The 23,959-nt window shown below is 43.4% G+C and overlaps 3 protein-coding genes across 8 annotated transcripts in view; 1 reads left to right on the forward strand and 2 right to left on the reverse strand.

Annotated features, from left to right (window-relative positions):
• uif (sushi, von Willebrand factor type A, EGF and pentraxin domain-containing protein uif) overlaps nt 1–3,730 on the reverse strand; it is a 37,142-nt gene extending 33,412 nt beyond the window's left edge. For 2 of the 4 annotated variants that reach the window (XM_089258498.1, XM_089258495.1), the window contains exons 1-2: nt 3,627–3,730; nt 1,406–1,690 (exon numbers count right to left, since the gene is read on the reverse strand). The gene's annotated coding sequence lies outside the window, so the exon portion shown is untranslated. Of the gene's footprint in view, nt 1–1,405; nt 1,691–3,171; nt 3,519–3,550 lie in introns of those variants that run through there. The other 2 variants (XM_089258497.1, XM_089258496.1) reach the window with 2 other exon arrangements.
• Nucleotides 3,731–9,638: 5,908 nt separating this feature from the next.
• LOC115562555 (uncharacterized) lies at nt 9,639–11,054 on the forward strand. 3 transcript variants are annotated; one of them, XM_089258208.1, is made up of 3 exons: nt 9,639–9,798; nt 10,003–10,545; nt 10,579–11,054. In XM_089258208.1, the coding sequence occupies exons 1-3, from the start codon at nt 9,796–9,798 to the stop codon at nt 10,885–10,887; spliced, it is 855 nt and encodes a 284-aa protein (XP_089114334.1). In that variant the 5' UTR covers nt 9,639–9,795; the 3' UTR covers nt 10,888–11,054. The 3 variants fall into 3 exon arrangements, with proteins under 3 accessions (XP_089114334.1, XP_089114335.1, XP_030240142.1); XM_089258209.1 differs by having other exon boundaries at nt 10,003–10,420; nt 10,469–11,054; XM_030384282.2 differs by having other exon boundaries at nt 10,003–11,054.
• Nucleotides 11,055–13,191: 2,137 nt separating this feature from the next.
• On the reverse strand, nt 13,192–23,933 carry LOC108649382 (uncharacterized). Its single transcript, XM_030384277.2, has 7 exons — nt 23,482–23,933; nt 23,037–23,218; nt 22,499–22,972; nt 18,350–22,444; nt 14,750–17,889; nt 14,577–14,677; nt 13,192–14,503 (listed from the first exon to the last, which is right to left on the reverse strand). Exons 1-7 carry the CDS (start codon nt 23,684–23,686, stop codon nt 13,908–13,910), a joined length of 8,793 nt encoding a protein of 2,930 aa, XP_030240137.1. The 5' UTR covers nt 23,687–23,933; the 3' UTR covers nt 13,192–13,907.
• Nucleotides 23,934–23,959: the final 26 nt, after the last annotated feature.

Raw genomic sequence — 23,959 nt, forward strand, 5'->3', positions numbered from 1 at the left:
CTGTACTAAAAAGATCATGGCACACAAATTTATTTGCCAAGCGAACGAAACAAGTTTATTTGGCCAGCGCTAAATGCTTATGAACTCAGCAAATAAAAATGCTTGCCAAAAAAATGTGTTTACAGATCTCTGAGCGAAGCAGGAGACGGCGGCCGGCAGGGGGCGGCAGCAAACACGTCATTTGTTCTGCATTTCACTTCCAGTTAGTGAAATTTTCTAACCGAAAAGATATGTATGTATATACAGCCGAACAATAACAACAATACTACACAGCATTTTTTTTTTTTTTTTCATTTTGCTTTGTTATTGTTTTTGTTAGTGTTGGAGCAGTTGTTGGTGTTGGTGTGTTGGTGTTAAGCAACAACATGCGGCAGAGTGCGTCTCAAAAAATTGAGGTTAACTCTTTGTGCCGTAGCGCTCTCGCTTTTTCGACTCTCCACTTGGAAGTCGTCTTGGCCTTTATTGAATAAATGTGACAAACGAATGCGAGACTGACGAACTCACAAACTGACGAACTGATAAACTGACTGACGCACTTACATACATACATAAGCCGGCAGACAGTCAACGCTTTTGTTTTGCTTTATAGAAAGTAAAAGAAATTGTTCTTTGATGTTGATTGCTGCTGTGCTACTTATGGCATTGGTATGCGTGTGTGTGTGTGTGTGTATCTCTAGTCTTTCCTCTGTGTCACAATCGTATCGATCAATCAATTAGTTAAACACAATCCATTATGATACTCCATATACTTAAATACAATCAGTTTGATTGCTGATCGCTTGGCAAAATGAAAGCGTGCCATTTTTGTCTGTCCATTGTTTATCGATAATCGATAAATAATCACATTTTTGCGCAATGAGTACAGCCATGGATATAAAGGCAAAGGCGTGCCATGGAATGTTTTGTTCAGCTTTTATAAGCTTGTTGCATGATGTCAGCTCAGAGTTGATCCAAGCGACAACAAAAGGCGATTCTAATGCCATTTTTTATCAATAATAATCGAAAAGATTACTCTTAGGTGAATAAGCTAAAACTTGTCATATTAGAGCTGAGAATATATGCATCAAAATTAAAATTTACTTCCGGATTTCAGATTTTCTAAACTGAAATATAACTTATCATGCTCAAATTTGTCATAAATATATTAAAGAATAAATCGATAGGGAGACAAATCAGCTATGATGTTTTATATTTTAAATTTAAAAATGGAATATATTTTATTTGCATCTTCATAAGATAAGAGTATTATAGAAAATCAATAGTTTATCTTTTCATATCGTTTCTAAGCAATAAGAGGTTTAGTCATGCTTAGATAAAAGCCAATCATTCTTCCTCTCATTTTCTCCCCTTTCTCTGTTCACCCTGTCGTGCCCCATTTAAATATAGTTTTTGGTATGCAACTCACCTCTTATATATGCAACCTATATATACAATGTATATGTATTACGTTCGTCTATGTATCGTGATCCGCTTTTTAATAATCCAATTTATGTGGCATGTCAGCTGGTTATCCTTGAAGTTTCCCGTTTTCGTATGCAATATGCTCGCTTTTGTCTCTTCCTCTTCTTCCTTCGATATTTATTTTATGGCAACTTTAAGTTTACTTTTTATTTTATTTTCTTTAAATTATAAATTGCAGTTTTTATAGATGCTCGTAGTTTTTTAAAGCGCAAGGCCGAACGCTATTGCACTATAGACAGAGATAGTTGATTTCGTTTAAAAGGCGTTAACTAAGTATATCACACACTCACACACACATATACACACATATTCACGATGATACATGATGATATGAGTGTTTATGCAGTGTGTTCTTTATTATTTTAATGTCTTATAAATTATGCATGCAAAGACAAGCGGCTAAAAATTCTTCACACAGCTCGTCGGAGCCGCTTGTAGATGCTAAGCACGTTTCTAAATGCGTTTGAACGGGCAATGGGAACAATTTTGTAAAAGAAATCTAAGAAAAATATTTTATGCTAATTAAGTGAAATATTTCTGGGAGTCAAGTCTATCCAGTTCTATATGAAACTTATTTACGTTGATATGCTCAAACAAAAGACTTAAGACACAAACTTGTCGAACATAATAATTATAAGGTTTGTGCATTTTTCGTTAGCTAATTTTGGAGTTTGTTTTCATTTTTTTACGCTCCTCCTGTCATGCAACAGCTGCAACCGCAAACTGCAAATTTTACACCATTTTTGGACTGTTTTTTTTTTTTTTTGTATATTCAAGCTACTGTTTTGTTTTTTTCTTGTACTTTTTTGCCTCAATTTCTTTGGTCATTGCGCAAAGCACTTGTTGCCCAGTTGCTGGTTCCCCGTTTCCCGTGTGTCTGAGTGTCTTTGTGTTTGTAATTTCTACCTGGTTAATGGGAGCGTAAATGCGCAGCTGGCATGCGAAGTTAGTTTGAATAGTCGTACTCGTATTCGCTCGAATTCTAATGTCAGTTTCTAGTAAAGTGCAAAAGGCAGAGGCACACAGACAACTTAATGGAGTGGCACAAAAAGAACCAAGCAAGCGGTTAGCTTAAGTTCAGCCAGCTTGCATGGATAAACCTGAACAAAGACCAATGAATGCGAACAGCTAGCTGAGATAGCTGTAGATATAAGCTATATATGTATGTATGTATATATATGAAGACTAATGCACTAAATTTATTTCCGGCAGTTAAAGCAGTCTACTAAATTAGTAGAAAATATATTATTATAATTACAATTTTTCTTAGATTTCAAATTAACAAATTTGCTTCCTTTGATTTTTTATTTTTTAGCTTTCCAGCTTTATGTATTTTTCAGTTTTAAGAGTTTGCTCATTAAATTGAATATTATTGATAAATTTCTAAATTCCAAATTTTGTATTATTCATTGATTTTTAAGGATTTAAATGCGGAGTTTTCTTTTTAGTGTTTATCACTTCTGCGAAAATTTCACTTAAAGTTTTCTATTTTCCAACAAAGCTTTTGCATTCGCGCACGCGCGTTTCTTGACGGGCTCAAAAAACTTTACACACAAATCCTTTGGCAACACACATACACAATTGCACGCAGTGCATAAACAATTGTACAAAATCCAGTTTTAGTTAGACTCACACACACGCACGCACACACACACACACTCTAGCACTCTAGCGCAAGACTCTGCGACGGAGCCAATTCGTTTACTGTACCATGCCACACGAAGGCCAAACTCTGACTAAAACTTGTTCAAGAAATTCAATGCGGCTGCACCTGAAATTTCAGTCCACACACACACACACACACACATACAGCACGGAGACACACGCAGACCGCAAGACACGGCAGCAGAAAAGGCAAAGCAAAAGAAGGTAGAGAGCCGCAGAGCAGCCAATACATGGATAGGTAGAAAAGTACGATGAAGAGATGAAAATAAAATAGCGCGACGTGCCCGTTTTACAGATTTTCTTGTTGTTGTTGTTGCTGCTGCTGTTGTTGTTGCTGTTGTTGTTGGTGTTGTTCACTCTTTTAGTCTTTCAGAGTTGTCGCTGGCGGCTTTTTGTTGCCAGCCTCATATATTCGTTGGCTTACTCAGTGCTAGACTTCTTAACGGCTTTCACACACACACACATACACACACACACACATGCATATACACTGTACGTACACTTAACTACTTCTCGCAACCACAGCCTCAACGTCCACAACGCGCTGCAGTCGACAACATACTAAAAGCTCTGCTGGCTATCAGCGGCCGGGCCGGCTCATAGCCGCAACGCCGTTGACTTCTGTGGAAATGGCGGCATGTGAGCCCGCCAAAGTTGCGGCGAATTCGAATCGGCAATCGTTACCTGATCGTTTAGCGAGCCCGGTCACTGCGTGAGCTTGGGCAGGGCATCGAGATTAGCTGCTAGTTCCTTGGAAAATCCTACTAATTACCTTGCAACGCATGCACATGTGCCATTTATGCTGGGTTTTTCTCTTCCCATTTTCGATCTCAGTTTTTCGGCGACTGTTTTCAAATATTTACCAGTCTGGGCCAGGATTTGAGGCCTGCGTGAGTGTCCTGTACGTGCGAAATGCCAAACGGAAGCGGAATCTACTAATGCAGCTGTTGTTGTTGCTGCTGCTGCTGTTTCTTTTATTATGGCGACTTAACACAACGAAAGACTTAGACAACGAACTAGCCCAAAGTGCTGTGCTATAAAGCAAGCAATATAAGACCGAAAGTGGTTGCTAAAAGGTTGCAAGGGCAAAAGAGGATAAGGTTTATTAGAGCACTTTATTAGGGCAACATGCACACAAGCACACAAACAATCGGTAAACTCATAAAATATAAAGTAGGCTCTGTTTGTTTATGCCTTTGCATTGGATTATTTGTTAATGAATGTGAATCATCTACAAGAGTTGATAATGACGCAATATATGTATATATGATGAGCTGGAATCGTAATTCCCTGTTTGAAATCCACTTTGTATTAAATTTTTTTGCAACTTTATTTGGTCGGTATAATTTTCTAGTTAAAACTTGCTGTACTTAAAGCTTATTGAAGCTTATATACAGGTATAGTATCGATGCATTGCTAAGACTCAAAAGTCATACTGCACTTCAATGTTAAGTGGAGAATCTGTACATTAAATTTAGACTTTTATAACACTTTGAATGTTGAATTGAGTGAAAGATGAGATCAGGGCATATAAAAAGTGCATTTATTCCTTTAAGCTAAAATAAAAGTTGGAAGCAAAACCTATTCCTAATTAAAATTAAACTTTTAAGTACTCTATGATTTTTAGATTTTTAAGGAACAAGAAGCAGCTTTCTTCAGGGAATATTCCAATCAACTCAATGAAACTGAAGTACATACTTCTATCAATATAAATACACTCAAACATGAATCTTTATGTCGATATAATCATTCACATCTGTATGTCTAAGACTCAAGACAAACCAGATACCAAAGTGAACATGAGGAAATATAAACAATAAATAGTTTAACTAAGAGGTTGCCTAAATCAGATGACTATGCAATAAAGCGTTTGTAATGTTAATATATCATAAAGTCACCTCATATTATATTAAGGGATAGTACATATCTAGAAGTAATTGCAGGTTACTACAAATACAGCTGATGTTGTGTTAGATAAGACAGTAATGCATGATAATTTGGTAACATAGATATCGTACTACCGCAATGGGGTTGCCCAGAAGGCCAAGTGCCAAGCCCTTAAACGCTTCGCTAAGCAAACACGCAAGCATTGGACAGTTGGGTCAAATGAGTATTTCTTGAATGCAAGTGCCACGAATACAACCAAAATGCATTAAGCCCTGGAGAAAGACAAAGAGATACTATGAGAGAGTGGACGAGGGACAGAGAGGTTTGCTTAGACAAACTCAGGCGACACTTTGACAATTGACAATTGGCTCGTCGCGGCGGCAAATATTGCAGACCAGAACGGAAGTGCCATATAAAGCAGGTTGAAAGCCGTTAAGGCCCAGCCAGAAATACTCTTGGGTTTCACAAATATATATATCTATATACATACATATTTTTTTTTAGAGAAAGTTTTGACATATATGTCACAAATCGGAACAATTAATAAAAAAATTAACAAATTTCGAAAAATAGATATAAAATTAAATTTGTAGAAAAATGCTTCCGAAGAAGAACAAGAAATGCAGTTAGCTATTTGAAATTATTACAAGCATGAATGGACAATACAAGATAAAACATAGACTGAGTGACACCATCAAGGAGCGACCCAAACGTCCTAAGCATTATCTTTTAGCTCTTGGACTTACTATCTTCCCAGGAGTATTTCTTGGCGGATTTCTAGCAAAAACTATAGCATATATGCTAGAAATCAACCATTTATATTCACCCGAAGACCTGCTCGATTATGACGACGATTGAAAGGCGAATACATTTTGAAAGTTGAGCACATCCGTTGGGCTAGGATCTGACTATGTTCAAAGTCGATTTGTAATGTCTCGCATACTTTGCTTTGATTCATGTTCGCAGCTATCCACAAGTACTGAATCTCATCCAAAATTATTGGCAGTTTAATGGAGTTTATGGAATCAACCAAGACTCGCCACATAGAAGGTTTTTAATTACAAAAAATTCAGTTTCCAAATTCAAGTTGGAAAGCAAAACCTTAGGGAATTCCCAATCTATGCAGAGACTTGATAATTTTTCTTTTGTACTCCAACTGGTGTAGCCTGACGTCAATATTAAAAAAAAAATTGTACCCAGAATAAAGTGTAATCAAAAAGGGAATCTTATGGTGGAGACTGCTCTGTTCTTTGAATATAATTTCATTTTACAATTTCTGCAATATTAATAATTGAATTTAAATATAATAGAAATAATAATAATAAAAAAAAAGTAGAATACAAATTTAGTTTGAATTTTGGTAATAAATTCAACGGTTTCTTAAAAGTGTTGCCCCAAGACAAATGTTGACAAAAAAATGCGTTAAAGAGCTTAACAGTGTTGAAGGTCGTCGCAAAAACATCTGAGTAAAGAGCGCGAAGCTTTGTTTATTCAAAACTAAAAGCTTCGCATCAAAGCAATGTGAACTCTTTAAGCTTTTCCCACTCATTTCTTGGCATTCGCTTGCTCATCTACTCCAATTAGGGCTCGTAAAATTAATTGAGAGGCTTTTATGATGCTGCTCTTGCTCTAAATGCATAAATTAAATTTTCAGCAAATATAAATTAATTAGCTTAAAAATAAATACCAAAACTTTGTTTTATTATACCCTGAACCCATTGAAAATGGGAAATCAGGGTATAATGGTTTTGTTAAAAGTATGTAACAGGCAGAAGGAGGCGTGGCAGACCCCACAAAGTATATATATTCTTGATCAGGACGACAAGCTGAGTCGATTTGGCCCTGTCCGTCTGTCTGTCCGTCCGTCCGTCCGTCCGTCCGTCCGTCCGTCCGTCCGTCCGTCCGTCCGTCCGTATGTATGAACGCGTCGATTTCAGAAGATATAAGAGCTAGAGACTTCAACTTTTTTTTAAAATGTCCGTATATATCACGCGCAGATCGAGTTTATCACTAAAAAACGATAACTCATTCCGATATTTTTTTATCGATAAAAAACCTTATCGAAGATCACTTAAATAATTATATCTCCTACATCTTTCAAGCTAGAGTCTCCAAATTTAAAATGTATATTAAGATGAATTTTATACAATTTCGGTTTTTGTTAAAATTTACCCCCCACCCCTAAATCCACCCCCTCACCCTCATCTTTGTAAAAGTCGTATATCAAATACTAGAGACTTGTGCTTCGGTATACACATACATTTTAACATTGTGAATACGTTCTAAAAGTTTGATTACGATCGTACGTCTAGAAATTAAATTATTCAACAAATAAGTTCTCCTAATATTGCCAACACTGCAGCGCAACCAAAGCGCAATCGCCTGTATATGTGAGTGTGTGTGTATGCGTCTGTTTGTTTGCATGTGTATGTGTGTACGTGTGTTTGTTTGTATGCGTGTGTGTGTGCGTGTGTGTTTGCTAATTATTTTTGAAATATCAGTTGCTTGTAGGGTTCAGGGGATCTCGTAGTCGAGCAGTCTCGACTAGAGCTTTCTTACTTGTTTTACTTTTATATTAGAAGCGATTCCATAAAGTATTTAAAATAACCTGTTATACCAACTGTCACATTATTAATACCATTTAAGCCTACCCCAAAATTAGAGGCATGGTAGTTTTTTTTCCGATGGCTATGATTGATTAATTAGCTGGGCCAAAAATAGCTGCAAATGGCAGCCAATGCGGCGACGTGACTTTGCCAATTTTATTTTTACTATGTGACGTTTTGCAGACAGACATGATAAAGCAGACTGCTCTAGTGGGGTATACATGACCAGAAGATACCTCCTTGTACATACCGAAGTGTATTGTGTAAATATTAGAGCTGAAATTTAATTTATAATTTCTATTATGTTTGAATAGAATAGTATTTTTTATTGTCTCAGTCGAACAAGATTAAAGAATGTAATAAATATATATTATTATTATTTTATTATTTTTTCTCTGCTCAAAACAAACCTATTTATATTTTATATTATGTTATTATTTATTATTTTATAGAAATATGATTAAGTAGTGTAATATGCTCTGATAGGGTATCCCTGACTAAAAACTGCATTTGCTTCCAATTTGAACTATTGCTTCGATATTTAAACTTTCTGTATGAGCACAATAATTGTGTATTAATAATTTGTGTAATAGTAAATAATAGCTTAATCATTTATGTATTATTACAATATTTCAATGGTTAATATAATACCATGTTATATGATTTACGAAGTTCCCTTTAATAAAAAAATGTGTTTCGACCTATGTTCGTCTTAAAGCAATACTTGGCGTAATTAATAAAAATGTTGAAGGAATATGTAAAATTGTGCTACTAGTGAAGCTTTCGAGATGTAAAATATATCAATTTTATGGTACACACATAACTGCATATATTGAAATACTTAGCAAAAATATATATCAACTGTATAGTGTCTATTTATAATACCCTTTGCACGAAACATAATACCACAGTGGTGAACCCCTTTTTAATTGGGTTAAGGGTATTAAAAGACGTATTTTATTTCTAAACAGACCCCTCCCTTGTCTGTCCAATTTAGCCGCTGGCCAGGTCAATGGATTTGGGCTCTAAAGTAGGCTAAGCAAATGTGTGTGAGTGTGAGTGTGAGTGCTTATCGGTTGGTTTGATTTTGTTTTAAGTGAAACATGCCATCCAAATTGCATGTATTAAACATTAACCAATATGCATTGATTGGCGTTACCATAAATACAAGCGAAATTAATCAGGTTTTGTCGGCTGTCTGAAGGTCGCCCCGACGACAATACAAAACGCGCCCCAAAAGAAAAGAAGAGAAGATGAAAAGGTGTCGCTGAGCAGAGAAGAAACGCCAACTAATGCAGCGATTGGGTAAAAGTGAATATTCGCAAAGGCTTACAAATGAGACTTGTAAATAACTATAACAAAAAAAAAAAAAAAAAAAAAAAAAACATACAATTAAAATAACAAAGAAAAGAAGCCCTGGCAACAAACGGAGATGTCTTCATAACCAACTCGGTAGCAGCCCTCAGAGCTATAAACATTATTAATTTAATAACTAAATATGCTAGATTACGCTGCCTTAGCCGAGTTATCCTTGAGCCCGGTATGCAGCTCATCCATTAGCACCGTGGCAAATTTAACAAATTAGTGTCCCATAAACAGTCGTTTATGCATTATGCATACGTGTCTGTATATATATCGTATATAGTCTAACAAGCTTTGGCATTTGCCCTTACACTTGGCCCTTATAATTAATGTGTGTATGGGGCTCTATGCAAATGCGTTGGCGTGTCAGCCGCAGCTCTGGTGCGCCCTATTGGCATTGCAAAACCTTCGGACTGGCCACGCATGCGCCACTCTGACCCCAAGCAGCTGATGCAGATAACAGCGCCAGAGAGCCAACGCAACACGATTGACACAAGGAAAGACAGACAGAGAGAGAAAGAGAGAGGGAGGCGAGGGCCAGCCAGTGAGAGATTTTAATCAGCGCACGGTCTCGCTCTCGCACTTGAGCAACAGCTCCGTCACTAGCCACACAATCTTTAACCGTATTAAAAATCTTCTTCGAGCATACGTTGAGTGTGTGTGCCGTACGTATATTTTGTGTTGGGTATATAAACGCTGGCGCATCTGTTGCTGACCATCATTCAGCGTCCGTCTTTTGGTCACCAAAAAAGCGTCGGCTCAACACAAACTTTCCATAAGCATAACAACACAAGCAACAGCAACAACAACAACAATGGTAAGCACATCAAGTACCGGAGCAACGAGTGCCACATCCATCAGCCAGCTGACCTTAAATCCATTTGCCTTTAACATTGGCCCGCCAATTAGCTAGACATACGCACACACACACACACACACGATTCGACAAATCGCACGTGGATCTGGCTAGCCCATGGACTTATTTTATTTTAATCGCGCTTTTATTACCTTTGATTTACAGAAATTCTTCGTCTTGGCCGTGTTCGCTATCGCCGCCGTTGCGGCTGATGTTTCCCACCTGAATCTGGGCGGTGGCAACGGCTACTCGTACGAGAAGCCATCGCAGTCGTTCGACATCGACATCCGTTCATCGGGACCGGCTCCATCCTACTCCGCACCTGCTCCGGCGCCAATCTACTCAGCGCCTGCACCAGCTCCAGTTTACTCTGCTCCTGCACCAGCACCTGCACCAGCCAATGAGTATCTACCACCTGTGCAAGACGTTTCCGCTCAGGGTCCGGTTCCGATCTACTCGGCACCCGCTCCCGCTCCCGAGTACAGTGCTCCAGCTCCCTCTCTGCCCGCCCCCGAGTACCTGCCCCCTGCTCCAGCTCCATCGTACTCGGCCCCAGCACCGGCTCCAGTCTACTCGGCTCCTAGTCAATCCTACTCCGCCGCTGCTCCAGCTCCAATCCTCTCTGCTCCAGCACCCGAGTATAACGCACCAGCTCCCATTCAGCCTGCTCCCGAGTATCTGCCCCCTGTACAGGACATCCCCGCTCCAGCACCAGCTCCAGTCTACTCGGCTCCAGCACCGGCTCCAGCTCCAGTCTACTCGGCTCCAGCACCAGCTCCAGCTCCCATCTACTCTGCTCCCGCTCCCGAGTACAATGCGCCAGCTCCCTCTCTGCCAGCTCCCGAGTATCTGCCCCCTGTGCAGGACATTCCCGCCCCAGCTCCCGCTCCCATCTACTCCGCCCCAGCACCTGCTCCCGCACCCATCTACTCTGCCCCAGCACCCGCTCCCTCCTTCTCCTCCCAACTGTCCGGTCCCATCATCTCCGGCCAGGCCGGCGAGTCCAATGGCTACGAGTACAACGTGCCAGCCAAGCGCTTCCGTTTCTAAGTGCCCATCTCCATCATCATCCTTGGAGCGCCGCTTGTTAAATTAACAAGTGACCTCCGGCACCTTGTTGTTGATCATCTGTTGTTATTATGCAAAGTTTCTGTTGAGATTTGTAGCTAATAAATATATGTATGTAAATATAAATAAAATACAATTAAATTACCAAATACACCAATCTCTTATTTCGCCGAGCTTCATCATTGCGTGACTTCCACGCACAGAAAAATCGAGTGCCTTCGAGATTATGCAAAAACTTTTCGCCAGAAATGAACGCAGTCGAATAAACAACAACAAACAAAACAAAACAACAACAAATGAAACTGGTTCACAGCGATGCAAAAAAAATAAAAAATTAATGTCAACTTATCAAAACGTCAAAATGAGAAAGGGAAACCATTAAAATGATTTTAAAGGGATTCCACTTGTCTCTTAGCTCGACGTCTCGCTGTCAACCGAACCCACAATCATCATCGGGAATTTATACATACATATATAGATTCACATTAAGTAATTGTTGTTTATGTGTATTACAATTACTTAGCTTAAGCAAAGTGATCTTAAAATTTGGATAACCAATCAAAATTCATTTGCAAGTCATTTGCATTAACTACTGCATCATAATCAGCTCGATCAAATTTTGAGTTGTTGGTCATTTTGCTTTAAAGAGCTGTATTATATTTAAGTGAAACACTCGAGAGTATTCGACTAATAAATATCCTGTTATTAACAAAATAAAGTACTATTTCATTTAAATTTAATACAGAATTTTTAACTTATTTCCAACACTCTCTGTGCTTATCATCAGAATAGATGCACCTACGACCTACCAGTATCCCATGTATCAATAAAGCGTATGTATTATTCGGAATTTTTATATATTATATAAATGATATATATTCACAATTATTATCCATATGTGAAAAATATCGCATATGCTGTAATTTAAAAAAATAAAAATCTGATAAAATCATATAACTGATTTTTTTATCGTATGCTAAAATATATATTCAAAGTGAATTTGAAAAGATATGACTCTATGAAAAATTAAACTATACCTTTGAGTTATTTTATATTTATAATTCTTACATATCTGATGAATATGAAATATATTCATATTTATTTATTGTATTATAATTTGATAATTATGATATATTCATAATTATGAATTCAATGTTTTACCTTCAAGTTTCTGTCGAGCTGAAATGATTTAATCATGGTAAATTTTCCCACTGATTTATAACTATACTGTACATACGTAATTTAATAGCATCTTAAGACTTTAGTGTTTAATCCATAGATTACGCTGAGTCGAAATGTTGAGCTTGTCTCTTGATTGCTTTATTCCTAAATCTTCTCAAAATGATAAACTTAAGCGACTTAGTACTTCCGATTTACCACAACTCTTTTGATGTGTTCATTTAATCTCAACTGATGAATGTGAATATTCCAAACTTTAATTTAATCAGTCATAAGCTTAAGCTTTACGACAGACCTTGATGTAATTTGTATACTCGTAAGTTTCACTGATAATCTTGATATATTTCATTATATATGTATGTGGACAAGTGTTATATGTGGGTGTTTAATTTAGTTAAAAATTGTTTTTTTTTTTCGTAGCACAGTTTTTGAAACCCCGATTTAGAAGTTCATTAAAAGCTGCATTATATAAATATTAAAAAACTGTTCCTAGGTCATACGAAAATATAAAAGTGTTATGAATTTCTAATTTTAATATAAATTCACAACAAATTAATATAAATCAAGATATAATTTAAATTTACACAGAAGGGCATATGCATATATGGCTTTTGATATTTCTGCTAATATAAATCCATCAAAACTGTATTTGGTAGCTTTATCAAATTTGAATTAGTGCGCTTAAATGGCTTTTGTATGCAAGTGGCCAACAAAAGAGCAAAAAGCCTTAGCCAACCTGCATGCATACGCTTAATGAAATTTGAAAGGCGGTGTTAGGCAAATATGATAGACCCAATTTCCATTGTCTAAATGCTGTTCATAGGGTCGTTAAATGCACAAATATCTAAATTGATATATGTACATATGTAAATAAATGTATATACATATGTATTCGATAAACATATATGTAGGTGTTAGATAATATCAAACGGTTTGCGAGAAAACAATTAAATTTTGGCATGTTATTCAATCAATTGATCAGAAAGCCAGCGCCCTCCCTCCCCCGCCTATCAAGCGACTATCTTCGTCACTTAATGAAATTAACATAAATGCAAATATTATGTCTATAGGTTCAATGTACACATATAAATAAATCAACATGCACCGTTAATTTTATTCAACTAATTTTAGTTTTATTTGATAATTTACTTCTCTTTAATTTCATTTGTAGTATACGTCATCATTTATCAATAGCTGTTAAGTAAGTTAACTTTGTATAATATGCGCTGTTGATTAGTTGTAGTGTTTAGTTTAATTTAGTTTACTATATGTGTATATACGTGTATATCATATAGGGTAGAGTGTGTATAGTAGGTATATAAATTATTATCATAATTATGCAATGCTTCTATAATTGATATAGCTCGACCAGGATCCGGCCATATCTAGGTAGCTAAACATTAACAGATCGAACATGCATTTTTCGTACTATACAATTAAACTAAAATACTTAAGTTGCTGCTGGTTTTGAAGCGACTCTAGGAGCACATAGAGCATAGGGTCAAGAAAATAAGAGCCTTACTTAAAATAAATATATATTTAATTTATAAACAAACGAGTTGACAAAAATTTACCATAGTTTCATTATTTACGCTACTTTATATGCACTTCGAATTGCGTTTATGGGTGTGGATGTGGGTTTGGTTATGTGCGTATGTATGTGTGGTTGGGGACTGAAATTTTCAATAAATAGCCTAAAACGGGGACTAGCCGCATCCCCTCTCATCATAGGACAGTCACATACGTCACACATCCCAACACAGCATCTCTAAATCATAGAATCAACTACATTATATACAAGCTTGGGCTGCCGCCGGCGTTTGTTATGTGTCATAATCGTCCTGCTGGGAGCTGAAGTAGCTCACCAGGCCACTGAACTCCCCGACACCGCCACCAGCGCTGTGCGCTGCAACAGCGGCGCTGCTGCTGCCATGGGCCGAGCTGGAATCCTCCTCGGCGATGGGCGCTGGCGAGTCGGCTGAGGCATCTCCGACCACAGCCATCGGAGATTTGATATTGGAGTAGGCCTCCAGTGTGATGAGTTTCTTGCTGGTTATAACCGAGGATTTGTGCATCTCCGATGTGAGAGTAGCTGGTGGTGCAGCCGGTGGAACCGACACAGGCGGTGCAGTTACAGCGGGCGCCTGAGTTGCATTTGTAACTGGCACCGGAGCTGGAGCTGATGCTGATGATGGTGGTGGTGGGGGTGCTGCTGCTGCTGGCGGTGGTGGTGTTGGGGCTGGTGCTGATGTTGGAGCCGGTGCTGGTGATTTGCCACGCGTTAGTGCGGAAACAGAGTGATTTGTAGGCGTCACAGCAGGCGGTGGCGGCGCACTGACAATCACTGAACTGGGCGCAGACGCGTGCGCAGGCGGCGTAGCCAGCGTTGGTGGATAATAGCCATAGGGTGGATAGCCACCTAAAATACATTTGATGCCAGGAAGACGAATGAGCTAAGCTGGAAATTCAGTTTCGATATTTGAGCTACTTACGCGCACCGGCTGCATAGTCCACGGGGCCAGGTCGCATATTGGCGCTGCCAGGCGGTGCCACACGCGGTGGATAGTTGGGATTGCCATAAATGGGTGGTGCTCTGAAATGACAATATAAAAGACAGTTATATTAAAGCATGGCAATCAATCTAAGGCAATCAGTCTTAACTCACCTATAAGGATTCAGATGCGGCGAGGCATGACGAGCCGGTGGCGGGCCGGCGCCATAAACGCTAGCCAATGAGCCGGGCGGCGGCGGACCGCCATGGTGCTCCGGGCCATGCATATAGGGTGGCGGACGTGCATTGGAAGCACTGTTAGGCGCACTGCTGGATGCCGTGGACGTGGGTGGTGCGCCTCGTAAGGGCGGCGGTGCACCGTACGTGGGACGCAGCGCAGAGCTGGGCGGCAATGGCTGCGAATAGAAGCGGGCCAGCTCCGCACTGCTCGGATACATGCCAGCACCAGCTGATGGCGGCGGGACGCGCGAGTGCGCCGGCGGGAGCAGCGATGACATGGGCATGCGCGTGATTACGGAAGCCTGGGACACGGCAACTGGGCCATCTTCATGGGGCTTGAACAGCTGGGGAGGCGTTGGCGGTGGCTGCGCCTTGCCAGAAGGCGCTGCTTTCTCGCCGCCCACCGACGAGGTGGCTGCTGTGACAGCCGCGGCGGTTTGCTGCTTCTGCAGCTGATCCCGCAGAGGCGTCACCTTTTTTCGACGACCACGTGGCTTGGCATCGGGCGCCGGACCTGTCCCGGACGCTGGACCACGTACCGTAGCAGCTGCAGCGGCTGCCTGCATCAGATGTGCTGCAGCCACGGGCATTGACATGCCCAGGGGCAGGCGCTGCATGGCCGGCAGTTGTTGTTGCTGGGCAGGCGCATAGTTCGCACGACTTAGGGGCTGGCCCAGGGGAGCGGAGAGTGCGCTCTGCAGCAGCTGCATGGCCTGTGGAGGCGGTGCCAAATGGCGCTGCAGCATTGGATGCATGCCCGGTGGAGGATGCTGCGGCTGCTGCTGCTGCTGCTGCTGTCCACCCGGCGGTGGAGGTAGGAGTGACGCTGGAAGCCCTCCGGCTGGACCATGTGATGGGAACTGATGGCGCAGCAGCGGCGGATGCATTGTGGGCATGGGCAGGCGCTTGCGCATCGGCTCCTGCAGTCCCGAGGCGCTTGGCAACTGCTCCGGCGTGGTGGGCGGTTGTTTGGTCACCTTGGATTTGGCTGGCGTGGTGCGCAGCACTTCGTCCGGCGCGGGCAGCTCTCGTACAGCGGCATCTGAATTGAACTGCTCCACAACCATGCGTGCAATCGCATCCTCCATGTCCTCGGGCAAATCGGGTAGCTCTGTGTCGTCCAGCTCCGAGTCCACATCGTCTAGATCGTCAATGGCCTCACCCTTGCGATGCAGGTAGTCAATGTCCAGCACCTTGGCCTGACGTATCACAGACAGCGGCACCGTTGACAGCGAATCCCCTGCGCCCGATGCAGCAGCAGCTTTGGTGGGCGTGCGCTTCTCCGGCGTGGTCGCCGCTGCCGTTGATCCCTTGATGGGTATTAGTCGTGGCGTCGCCGCCAACTTGGCGCCCTCCGCGTTCTTCTCGGCCAGCATGCGTTTGATTTCCTCCTGCTTCTGGATAAACTTCTGCCGTTCCTCGGGTGGTGTGTCCGGACGCTGTACTCCTGGCTTGATGCCACCATCGGAGCTGTCGTCGTCAAAGTCCTCGATGTAGGCATAGCGGCGGCCACGTGTGCGCGTTCGTTCATCGGAGCCGCCACCGCCGCCGCCCTCATCCGAGGAAGCTGCCTTCTTCTTCTTCTTGGCGCCCTTGCCTTTGCCCTTGCCCTTGCCAGACGACTGCGCCTGCGCCGACGAGCCCGTCGTTGACGTCGTCTTCTTTAAGGGCTGCGAGCGCGGCTGTTTGCCCGAGCCTTTGCCGGACATCGGTGCCCCATTGGCGCCAATCTGTACTTCCTCATCATCCTCGTCCTCCTCCTCCTCGCTCTCACTGATGTCATCATCGGAATACTCAAGCTGCTTGGTCTTCTTAACCACAGGCTTCTTTAACTTGGGAGACTTGCGTGCAATGGCTCCCGAAGATTTCTTGGCCGCTGCCTTCTTGCGCTTCGATGGATGCCAGGCGCCGTCCTCGCTCTCGCTGGTCGTGTCATCGCACAGGTCCGCACTGTCCATGTTCTCCGACAACTCCGACCCGTTATCGTCGTCGTCCGTTTCGGTTTCCGTGTAATCGGAATCCTCTTTCTTCTTCTTATGAGATTTCTTAGAGCGTTTCGGCTCCTCTTCTTCACTCTCATCGCTCTCATCCACCACAAATTTGCGATCCTTGCGACGCTCGCGTGCTGCTCGTCGTGCCGCCTTGCGCTGCTTTTTACCTCGGCCAGGCCGCCGATAGACCTCCAGACTGGAGTCAGAGTCATCGGAGGCAGACTGCGAACTTTCCTCGTCGGAGAAACTGGAAGTCTTAAAATCCTCATCACTGCCATGATCCTCCTCGGAGCTCACATCCAACGTGGTCAACTTGCGTGCCTTCTTCTTAGCCGGCTGAGGTTTCGCCTTTGGCTGTCGAGCAGCTTTCAGCGGCTGCTCATCATCGTCGTCGTTGCTGTCGTCATCGTGGCTTGATTTATCCTGCGTGTCGGACGCGAGTTTTGTTGCCTTCACCTCCGATTCATCCTTGTCGGATTGCTCGCCCTCCTCTTCGCGTCGCGATTTCTCCTTGTCCGCCTCGATAATAGTGCTGATGTCCTTGCCCCTGCCCAGATTACCAGCTCCGGCCACCTCGTCCATCTCCTTCTTTAGCGCCGAATTGATCAGATCGTCGTATTCATTCAGGCGATAGCTGACATTGATCTGTCGTCGCTTGCGTAGCTTATAAATGGGCTCATCATCCGAATCGGAAAAGCTGTTGCTGCTGCTGCTTCCGCTGCTGCTCGAGCTGCCCGAGCGTGCGCCGCCACCACCGCCCGAGTGTTTGCCGCTCTTCGATGCGCTGCTAGCGCTGTCCGACCCATCGTCCTTGCCTCCGCGACGACGTCGCGTGCCTCGCTTAGCTGCTCGACGATTGCTGCGCCCATCGCCGCGTCGTCGCTTGGACTTGTCAACCTTGGCGCGCTTGTTGGCCTTGCTGGACGTGTCGCCATCCTCATCGTCGTCCTCGTCCTCATCGTCGTCATCGTCCTCATCATCCTCGTCATCGTCTTTGTCCTCATTCCTTTTGCGAGCATTCGAATTAGACCGTTCCTCCAGCTCACTGGCAGTGCGAGCAGCTGCCGCGGCTACCGCTTGGCGCTTTTGAGATTAAAATTGATTAAGATTAATATGGAGTACAGCAAAAGATTCACTTTTGGATTTACACTTTAAAAAAAAAAACTAAGAAAGCTCCTGTCGGAGGTCCAGAGATCCGCTGATCTCTGTACGTTCTGCACTTTTAATAACTCTGCACAGCTTATAACTAGGTTCAGACGTATTATGGGAGGGTCTGCTAAGCACCTTTATAACCTTTATAGCTTGATTTTCCATTTTCAAATATGCTACAAACTTGGTGACTTTGAATACCTCTTGCTGGGGTATATAATCTTTAGATGACATTTGAGTAAATTAATTTAAATAAATAAAGATAATTCGATATGCACAGCCAAAGATCTACCAACTTACAGGGACAAGGGATATTCTAGATACAATCAAACCTACATTCAAACCTCCCAACAAATAAAATAATATGACAAAGTAAAATATGATATTCACTTACCTCCGCCTCCTCCGCCAAAAGTTTCTCCTGATGCTTGCGGGCAACCAGATCATCGTATTCCTGTAGCTGCTGTTCCAGAGCAGCGATTAGCTGCTCCTGCTGGCAGGGCGGACAATGCCAATCGCCCTCGGGTATATAGAAGAGCACGGGACTGAGGCAGGAACAATGATAGCCTTTGTTGCAGCCGGGCGTATCGCAGAGCAGTATCCACTCGGGGTGATCCGACTTGCCACATTTCTGGCAGGCCTCGTCTGCATCCGCAGCGGCATTATCCTCATCATCGGCATTCTCTTTGCGCAGTGTGCGAGCGCGTTTCATCGGAACCACCTGGGCATCGTCCTCTACTTCCGATTCGGGTGAGAATTCATGATCGGATTTAAAGAGTGGTGAGCCGGGATCGGTCTCGTAGTGTGGTGGCTCTTCCTCCTCCTCCTCGCTGTCGGCCTGCTCCTCGGAGTCCGATGACCAGCCGCCATTCTTGCCGGGACACTTCTTCTTGACCTTCTTCTTGGTCTCCTCAGCTTCGCTTGCCGACTCAAACGACTCGGACTCAGCCGACGGCTCGAGCACTGTGGGATCAGCCTCCTTTTCGGCCTTCTTTTTGTTCTTCAGCTGCTGTTTCATTGTCCTCAATGCCACTTCCTCCAATTTTCGTCGTTCCGCCTCCTCTTTGATTTTCTGCTGTGCTATGCGACGGGATTGACGCACTGGCGTCTCCGAGTCGTTGGTGTCAATGATGTTGGTGGTGTCCACCTCACGTTTCTTGCGCGGTCCTCGCCCACGTCCTACTCCAGGCGTTGTCGCCGGTTTGGGCAGCTCTTTAGGCTCCGAAGTCTTTGGTTTTTCCGTCGGCTCTTTGGAGTCATTCTCGGCTTTAGATTCCTCTTCGGTTTTGGGCTCCTGTTTGGTGACGGGCTCACTCTTGGACTTCTCTTTCTCCTCCTTTGGCTCAGGTTTGGGTTCCTCTTTGACCGGCGACTTTGTTTTAGCTGCCGATTTCACGGGCTTGGTTGCTGGCTTCTCATCTACCAGCTCATCTTCGATTTTGAGTGGATCCTCTTTGATATGCTGCTTATTTTCAGTGCTGGACTTCTCTTTGGGGACACCTCGAGTGCGCTTGGGTTGCGGCAACTCCGAGTAGACTACAGCGGTGCCTCCGCGACGTCCCGAGCGTCGCCCTTGGGCTTCAACCGGCGGTGGAGGTGGTGAATCCTCCTTGGGGGTTGGTGGCGTTGCCTGCTTGCCTGCCTGAGGCTCTTTTTTCGGAGCGGGCGGCGGTGGCGTGGCTTGCTTAGCCGGTGGAGATGTTGCCCTCTTGGCAGGCGGAGACGTTGCTCTCCTAGCTGTAGGAGATGTTGCGGCCTTATCTGGGGAAGATGTTGCCCTCTTAACAGGAGGAGGCGTGATATCTTTAACGGGTGGGGGTGTGGCTTGCTTCACGGGCAGCGGTGCAGATTGCTTAGCCAGCGGGGGCGAGGCTTGCTTCACCGAACGAGGCGAAACTGAAAGTGATTCCCGTTTAGCTGTTGTTTCCTGCTTGGCGTGATGTGTGTCTGAAACTGCTGTCGCGGATTCCTCCTGCGGGAATTGCTGATCATTGTTACGCATGTGTTTCTCGCTTATTGCGGGCAAGTCTTCGCTGACGCTCGCCTCCTTGGACTCCTTTGCGTCTTCGCTGCTGCGGCGCTTACGTTGCAATGTGGACTCAACACCTTGGCTAGGTGGAGCCGAAGCCGAGGATGTAGCCGAATTCGCTACAACTGTTTCGCTATTGGTTCGCTTTCTAGGCGTTGCCTCCTCATCACTCTCCTCTTGGCGTATTTGTGTCAGCAGATTCTTCTTCAGTGGCTTCGTAATGGGTGACTTCTTGGGCGGTGTAAAGGGTGCAGGGTCACTTCGCTGAGCCCCAGGCGGCGTGATCTCACCAACTGGCTGCGCAGGTGTAGGCGCAGGGGCAGGAGCAAGCGCGAGCGACGGCTGAGCTGGCTGTGATGGCTCAGGCACTAGAGGCGACTGCTGTTGCTGCTCATCTTTTGGTTTCTCTGGGGTCTTCTTCAATTTCTTCTCGATAATTTCAGCCAGCGTTGGCTTTTGCTTGACAGGCGTGGGCTTCTCGAGGTGTCGCTTTGGCGCTATGATCTTGCGACGACTGCGCGCATCTTCTTCACCACTCGACGAGGTTGTCTCCTCGATTTGTGTCTTCTGCGCTTCCACTTTGCGCCGTACCTCCACATTGGTGATCTTTGGACGCATTTTAAGACGCTTCCCACCAATATCCAAATCATCATCGTCATGCTCATCCTCCAGCTGCAGCTCGCCGTGTGTATCAATCTCGCTCTCGGATGTCGAGTGACGTGCAGCAGGCGCTGCAAAGTCGGCCAAGCGACGCTTTCGATTGGGCAGCAACATTGTTTTCCTGCTCTGGCTCTCGGCTGGAGTTTCTAATTTAGTTTCATTCGCCTCTTTTGGTTCACCGAGCTTCACGTCAGGTTTGCTTTCCTTAGGCTGTATGTTTTGATTATCTTGTGGGACTACGACCTTCGAGGTGCTAGGCAATTCACTTTGTACTGCTTCCGTTAGCTTAGGTTTGCTGTTGATTTCCGCAGCAGGTTCTGCTTGTTCGTTAACTTCAGGCGCAACCGCAGTTGGGTTTGATTTGTCAATATTTGTCGCTGCTTCGGCTCCATTTCCAGTTGCCTTAACTGATTCGCAGGAACTTGGAACTGATAAAGTTTTCTGTGAATCAGTTTCATTTGAAATTAGTTTGCTATTCTCTTCTATTGATTGCTCAAGTGGTTCAACTTTGGGTACTGTGTCATTGTCACCGGTAGCTGCTGCTTCTTTGATGATTTCTTCCTTAGGCTCTTCCTTGTCAACATGATTAATTTTATTTAAGTTGATATCATCTTTGCTTTTTTCCACGATGCTTTCAACCTTTTTTCTTGTCTCTGATTCATCTTTTTGGTCTGTCTTTTCCGTTTCAATGATTTTCTTCACAATTTCTACTGATTCATTCGAGGTCTCTATGACCCTCACCTTATACACTTGTTCGACGCTTTCCTCTACTGACTTTTCAGGTTTTTCTTCCACATTATTTTGTTCATTTGAGATTGGTTTTGGTTCTTCCGGCTTTTCAGTTACATTTTCAACTGGTTTTTCTGCTGATTCTTTTCCGACTATATTAGCGTTAGTTTCATCTTCTGCAATAATTTTGTCATTAGAGTTGAATTTATCGTCTTGCTGCTCCTGCTGCTCTTCCTGTTCCGGCGACTCATTGCCGTTAAGCACTACCGTTATTTTCTCATTATCATTCTCCATTTCATTATTTCGACTCTCTCCATTAGTTTTCTCGGGTTCTGCTTCTCGTTCTGAGTCGCCCAAGCTATCGAATATGCTTCTTTTCGCTTCCTGCTTTGGCGTCTGTTTAATAGGACTTAGTTTCAGACAACCCGGCTCGCCAAAAAAGAATGTGGCCTTTGGCTCAGGCTTTGAGGTGGCCTCTTCGTCGTTGGTTTCGGTGTTGCCATTGTTTCCCACCAGACAATCAGCGCCACTTCCAGAGCCGTGCACAAAGAAGACTTCTTCGACGATTTCTTCACCAACCCAGGGATCCAAAACACTTTCCTTATCCGTAAATGCGCCAAGATATAGTACATCATCTGGCAACGCTTGGTTTTCTTGACCAGCTCCATGTCCACGAACTATTAACGTGGGCTCTTCAATGGGCTCTCCAACTTCATTATCTTCGTCATCTTCTTCCTCTTCCTCCTCTTCGTTAAATTTCTGCTCGTTCTCATCTTCGTCGGCAGCAGCACTATCAAGTGATTCCTCTTCCCCTTCGAGTGATTCTTCTTCCTCCTCCTCTTCACCCTCATCTAGCTCCGAATCCTCCGAATCCACTTCGTTATCATCTTCGGACTTAGTGCTCTCATAGCGACTCGGCTTTTTAATACGTTTTGTGTCAAGCAGAGTAGGTCGCTGTTTCTTTTGAGGATCCTCAGATGCTAGCGGTGGACTATTGTCCACATCCTCCAAAGGCCGTTTCTTGGCCGGTGCGGGTGATCCACCCAGTTTACCTTGTGTAATGACCAAGGGCTGCAACACAAATGGTGTAATCAAAGAAAACAGTTATACAGTTAATGAACTCACCTTGACCTTCTTGGGTTTAAGATCCGATTCCGATTGCTCATCCTGCTGCTGCTGCTCAGGCGTACGTAGCTTTATCTTCAAATTGGGCACTTTCGCTTCGTGCGAATTATCGTCTTGTGGCTCTTGTTGCGGCAGAGTTGCCGTTGCCTGTGGTGCAGCCTGACTGCTGCTGCTACTGCTTGTGGTATCCTCATCTGCCTCGCCAATATCTTTAGAGGGTAGCACCACCTCATTAGCGCGCAGTCGTGCAATGAGGTTAACAAATTCATCCCGATTTGTGGCCACCACCTGCCATATCTCCTCGTCCAAATGCTCCTGATAAATGCGCAAATTGCAATCGCCATCCTGCGAGAGCCAATAGGAGTGACCCAAGCGATCGCGTCCAATGGGCTGGGCACGTAATGTGGTCGCATTTAAGGTTTGAATATTTGCACGAAACTTAGCATTGCGCTCAAATTGACTCTCAAGCAGTTCCTGTAAGTAAAAATTGAATTGAAATTGAAATGACAAACTACAGAAATAACTTATTTATACTCACGCGCAGAATACGTAGTTTCACTTTAAGACTGGAATTCCGGTAACCGAAACGTTCAATCTCCCAGGCATCCTGCAGGGAATAGCCGAAACAGAATTTACTCAGCGCTGGTTCCCAGCTCTTTTCGTGAACCGTTTTTCGTGTCTTGCGCAACAGTTTAATGTGAAGATCTCGCAGCTGGGGCACTAAAAAAAAAAAAACAAGAAAAGAAAAAGAGTGTAATGTTAATCTAAATGTTGTGATTGTTGTTGTTTTTGTTTAGTTTTCTCTTTCAGCTGCATTTTTTTACGGTCTCCGCTTTACTCCATACCAAACAATAATACAAACAATCGAGCTCTCTTTCTCTCACTATGTCACTCTTGCTCTCTCAGTTGCGAGCCGCACACACACGCACTTTGACTTGCACAGTTGCATACATATGCACGCACACACACACACACATACGAACCTTCATCGTTGTTTGTCAACCACTCCTGCAAATGCTTGAAATTTGGCAATGCCAAGCCCAAATCTTTGGCAAATTTTTGCAAAAATGCACATATTACTGCAAAATCTGGATCGTTTGCACACGAATGTAACGTTGTAGTTAATGCATCGTCATCTTTATCTTTACATTCTTCTTTACATTCAGCCGTAGCTGAAGACGCCGCCATTTTTCATGCGTCTGCTGAAAAAATGTGTTAGGCCCTCAAAAACTTGTACAAAACACTGGCAAAATAGCAAAAGCAGTACAAATTATGCACTGCATTTGTTTTCACTTCAAGTACACTGAATACAAAACGAGTTATTGCACAAATTAATCATAGTTTTAATTACTTTTATACTATTACTTTATTTTTCGACGCATGAGAACCGATAGACGACCGATAAACTGTGGTGGTCGCACAATGCGCACTCATTCGAGATGACCGATTATTGTGTCGACG

This window comes from Drosophila navojoa, chromosome 3 (assembly GCF_054131105.1).
Source record: "Drosophila navojoa isolate 15081-1374.11 chromosome 3, UAZ_NAV_1.0, whole genome shotgun sequence".
NCBI lineage: Eukaryota > Metazoa > Arthropoda > Insecta > Diptera > Drosophilidae > Drosophila > Drosophila navojoa.

Bases quoted from the DNA above. Each gene is read 5' to 3' on its own strand.
- LOC108649382 (XM_030384277.2), bottom strand. From the start codon at position 23,686: ATGGCGGCGTCTTCAGCTACGGCTGAATGTAAAGAAGAATGTAAAGAT. The intron at 23,219-23,481 runs GTTCGTATGTGT...TTTTTTTTTTAG, and splicing joins GTTGACAAACAACGATGAAG to TGCCCCAGCTGCGAGATCTT. The intron at 17,890-18,349 runs GTAAGTGAATAT...TAATCTCAAAAG, and splicing joins TTTTGGCGGAGGAGGCGGAG to CGCCAAGCGGTAGCCGCGGC.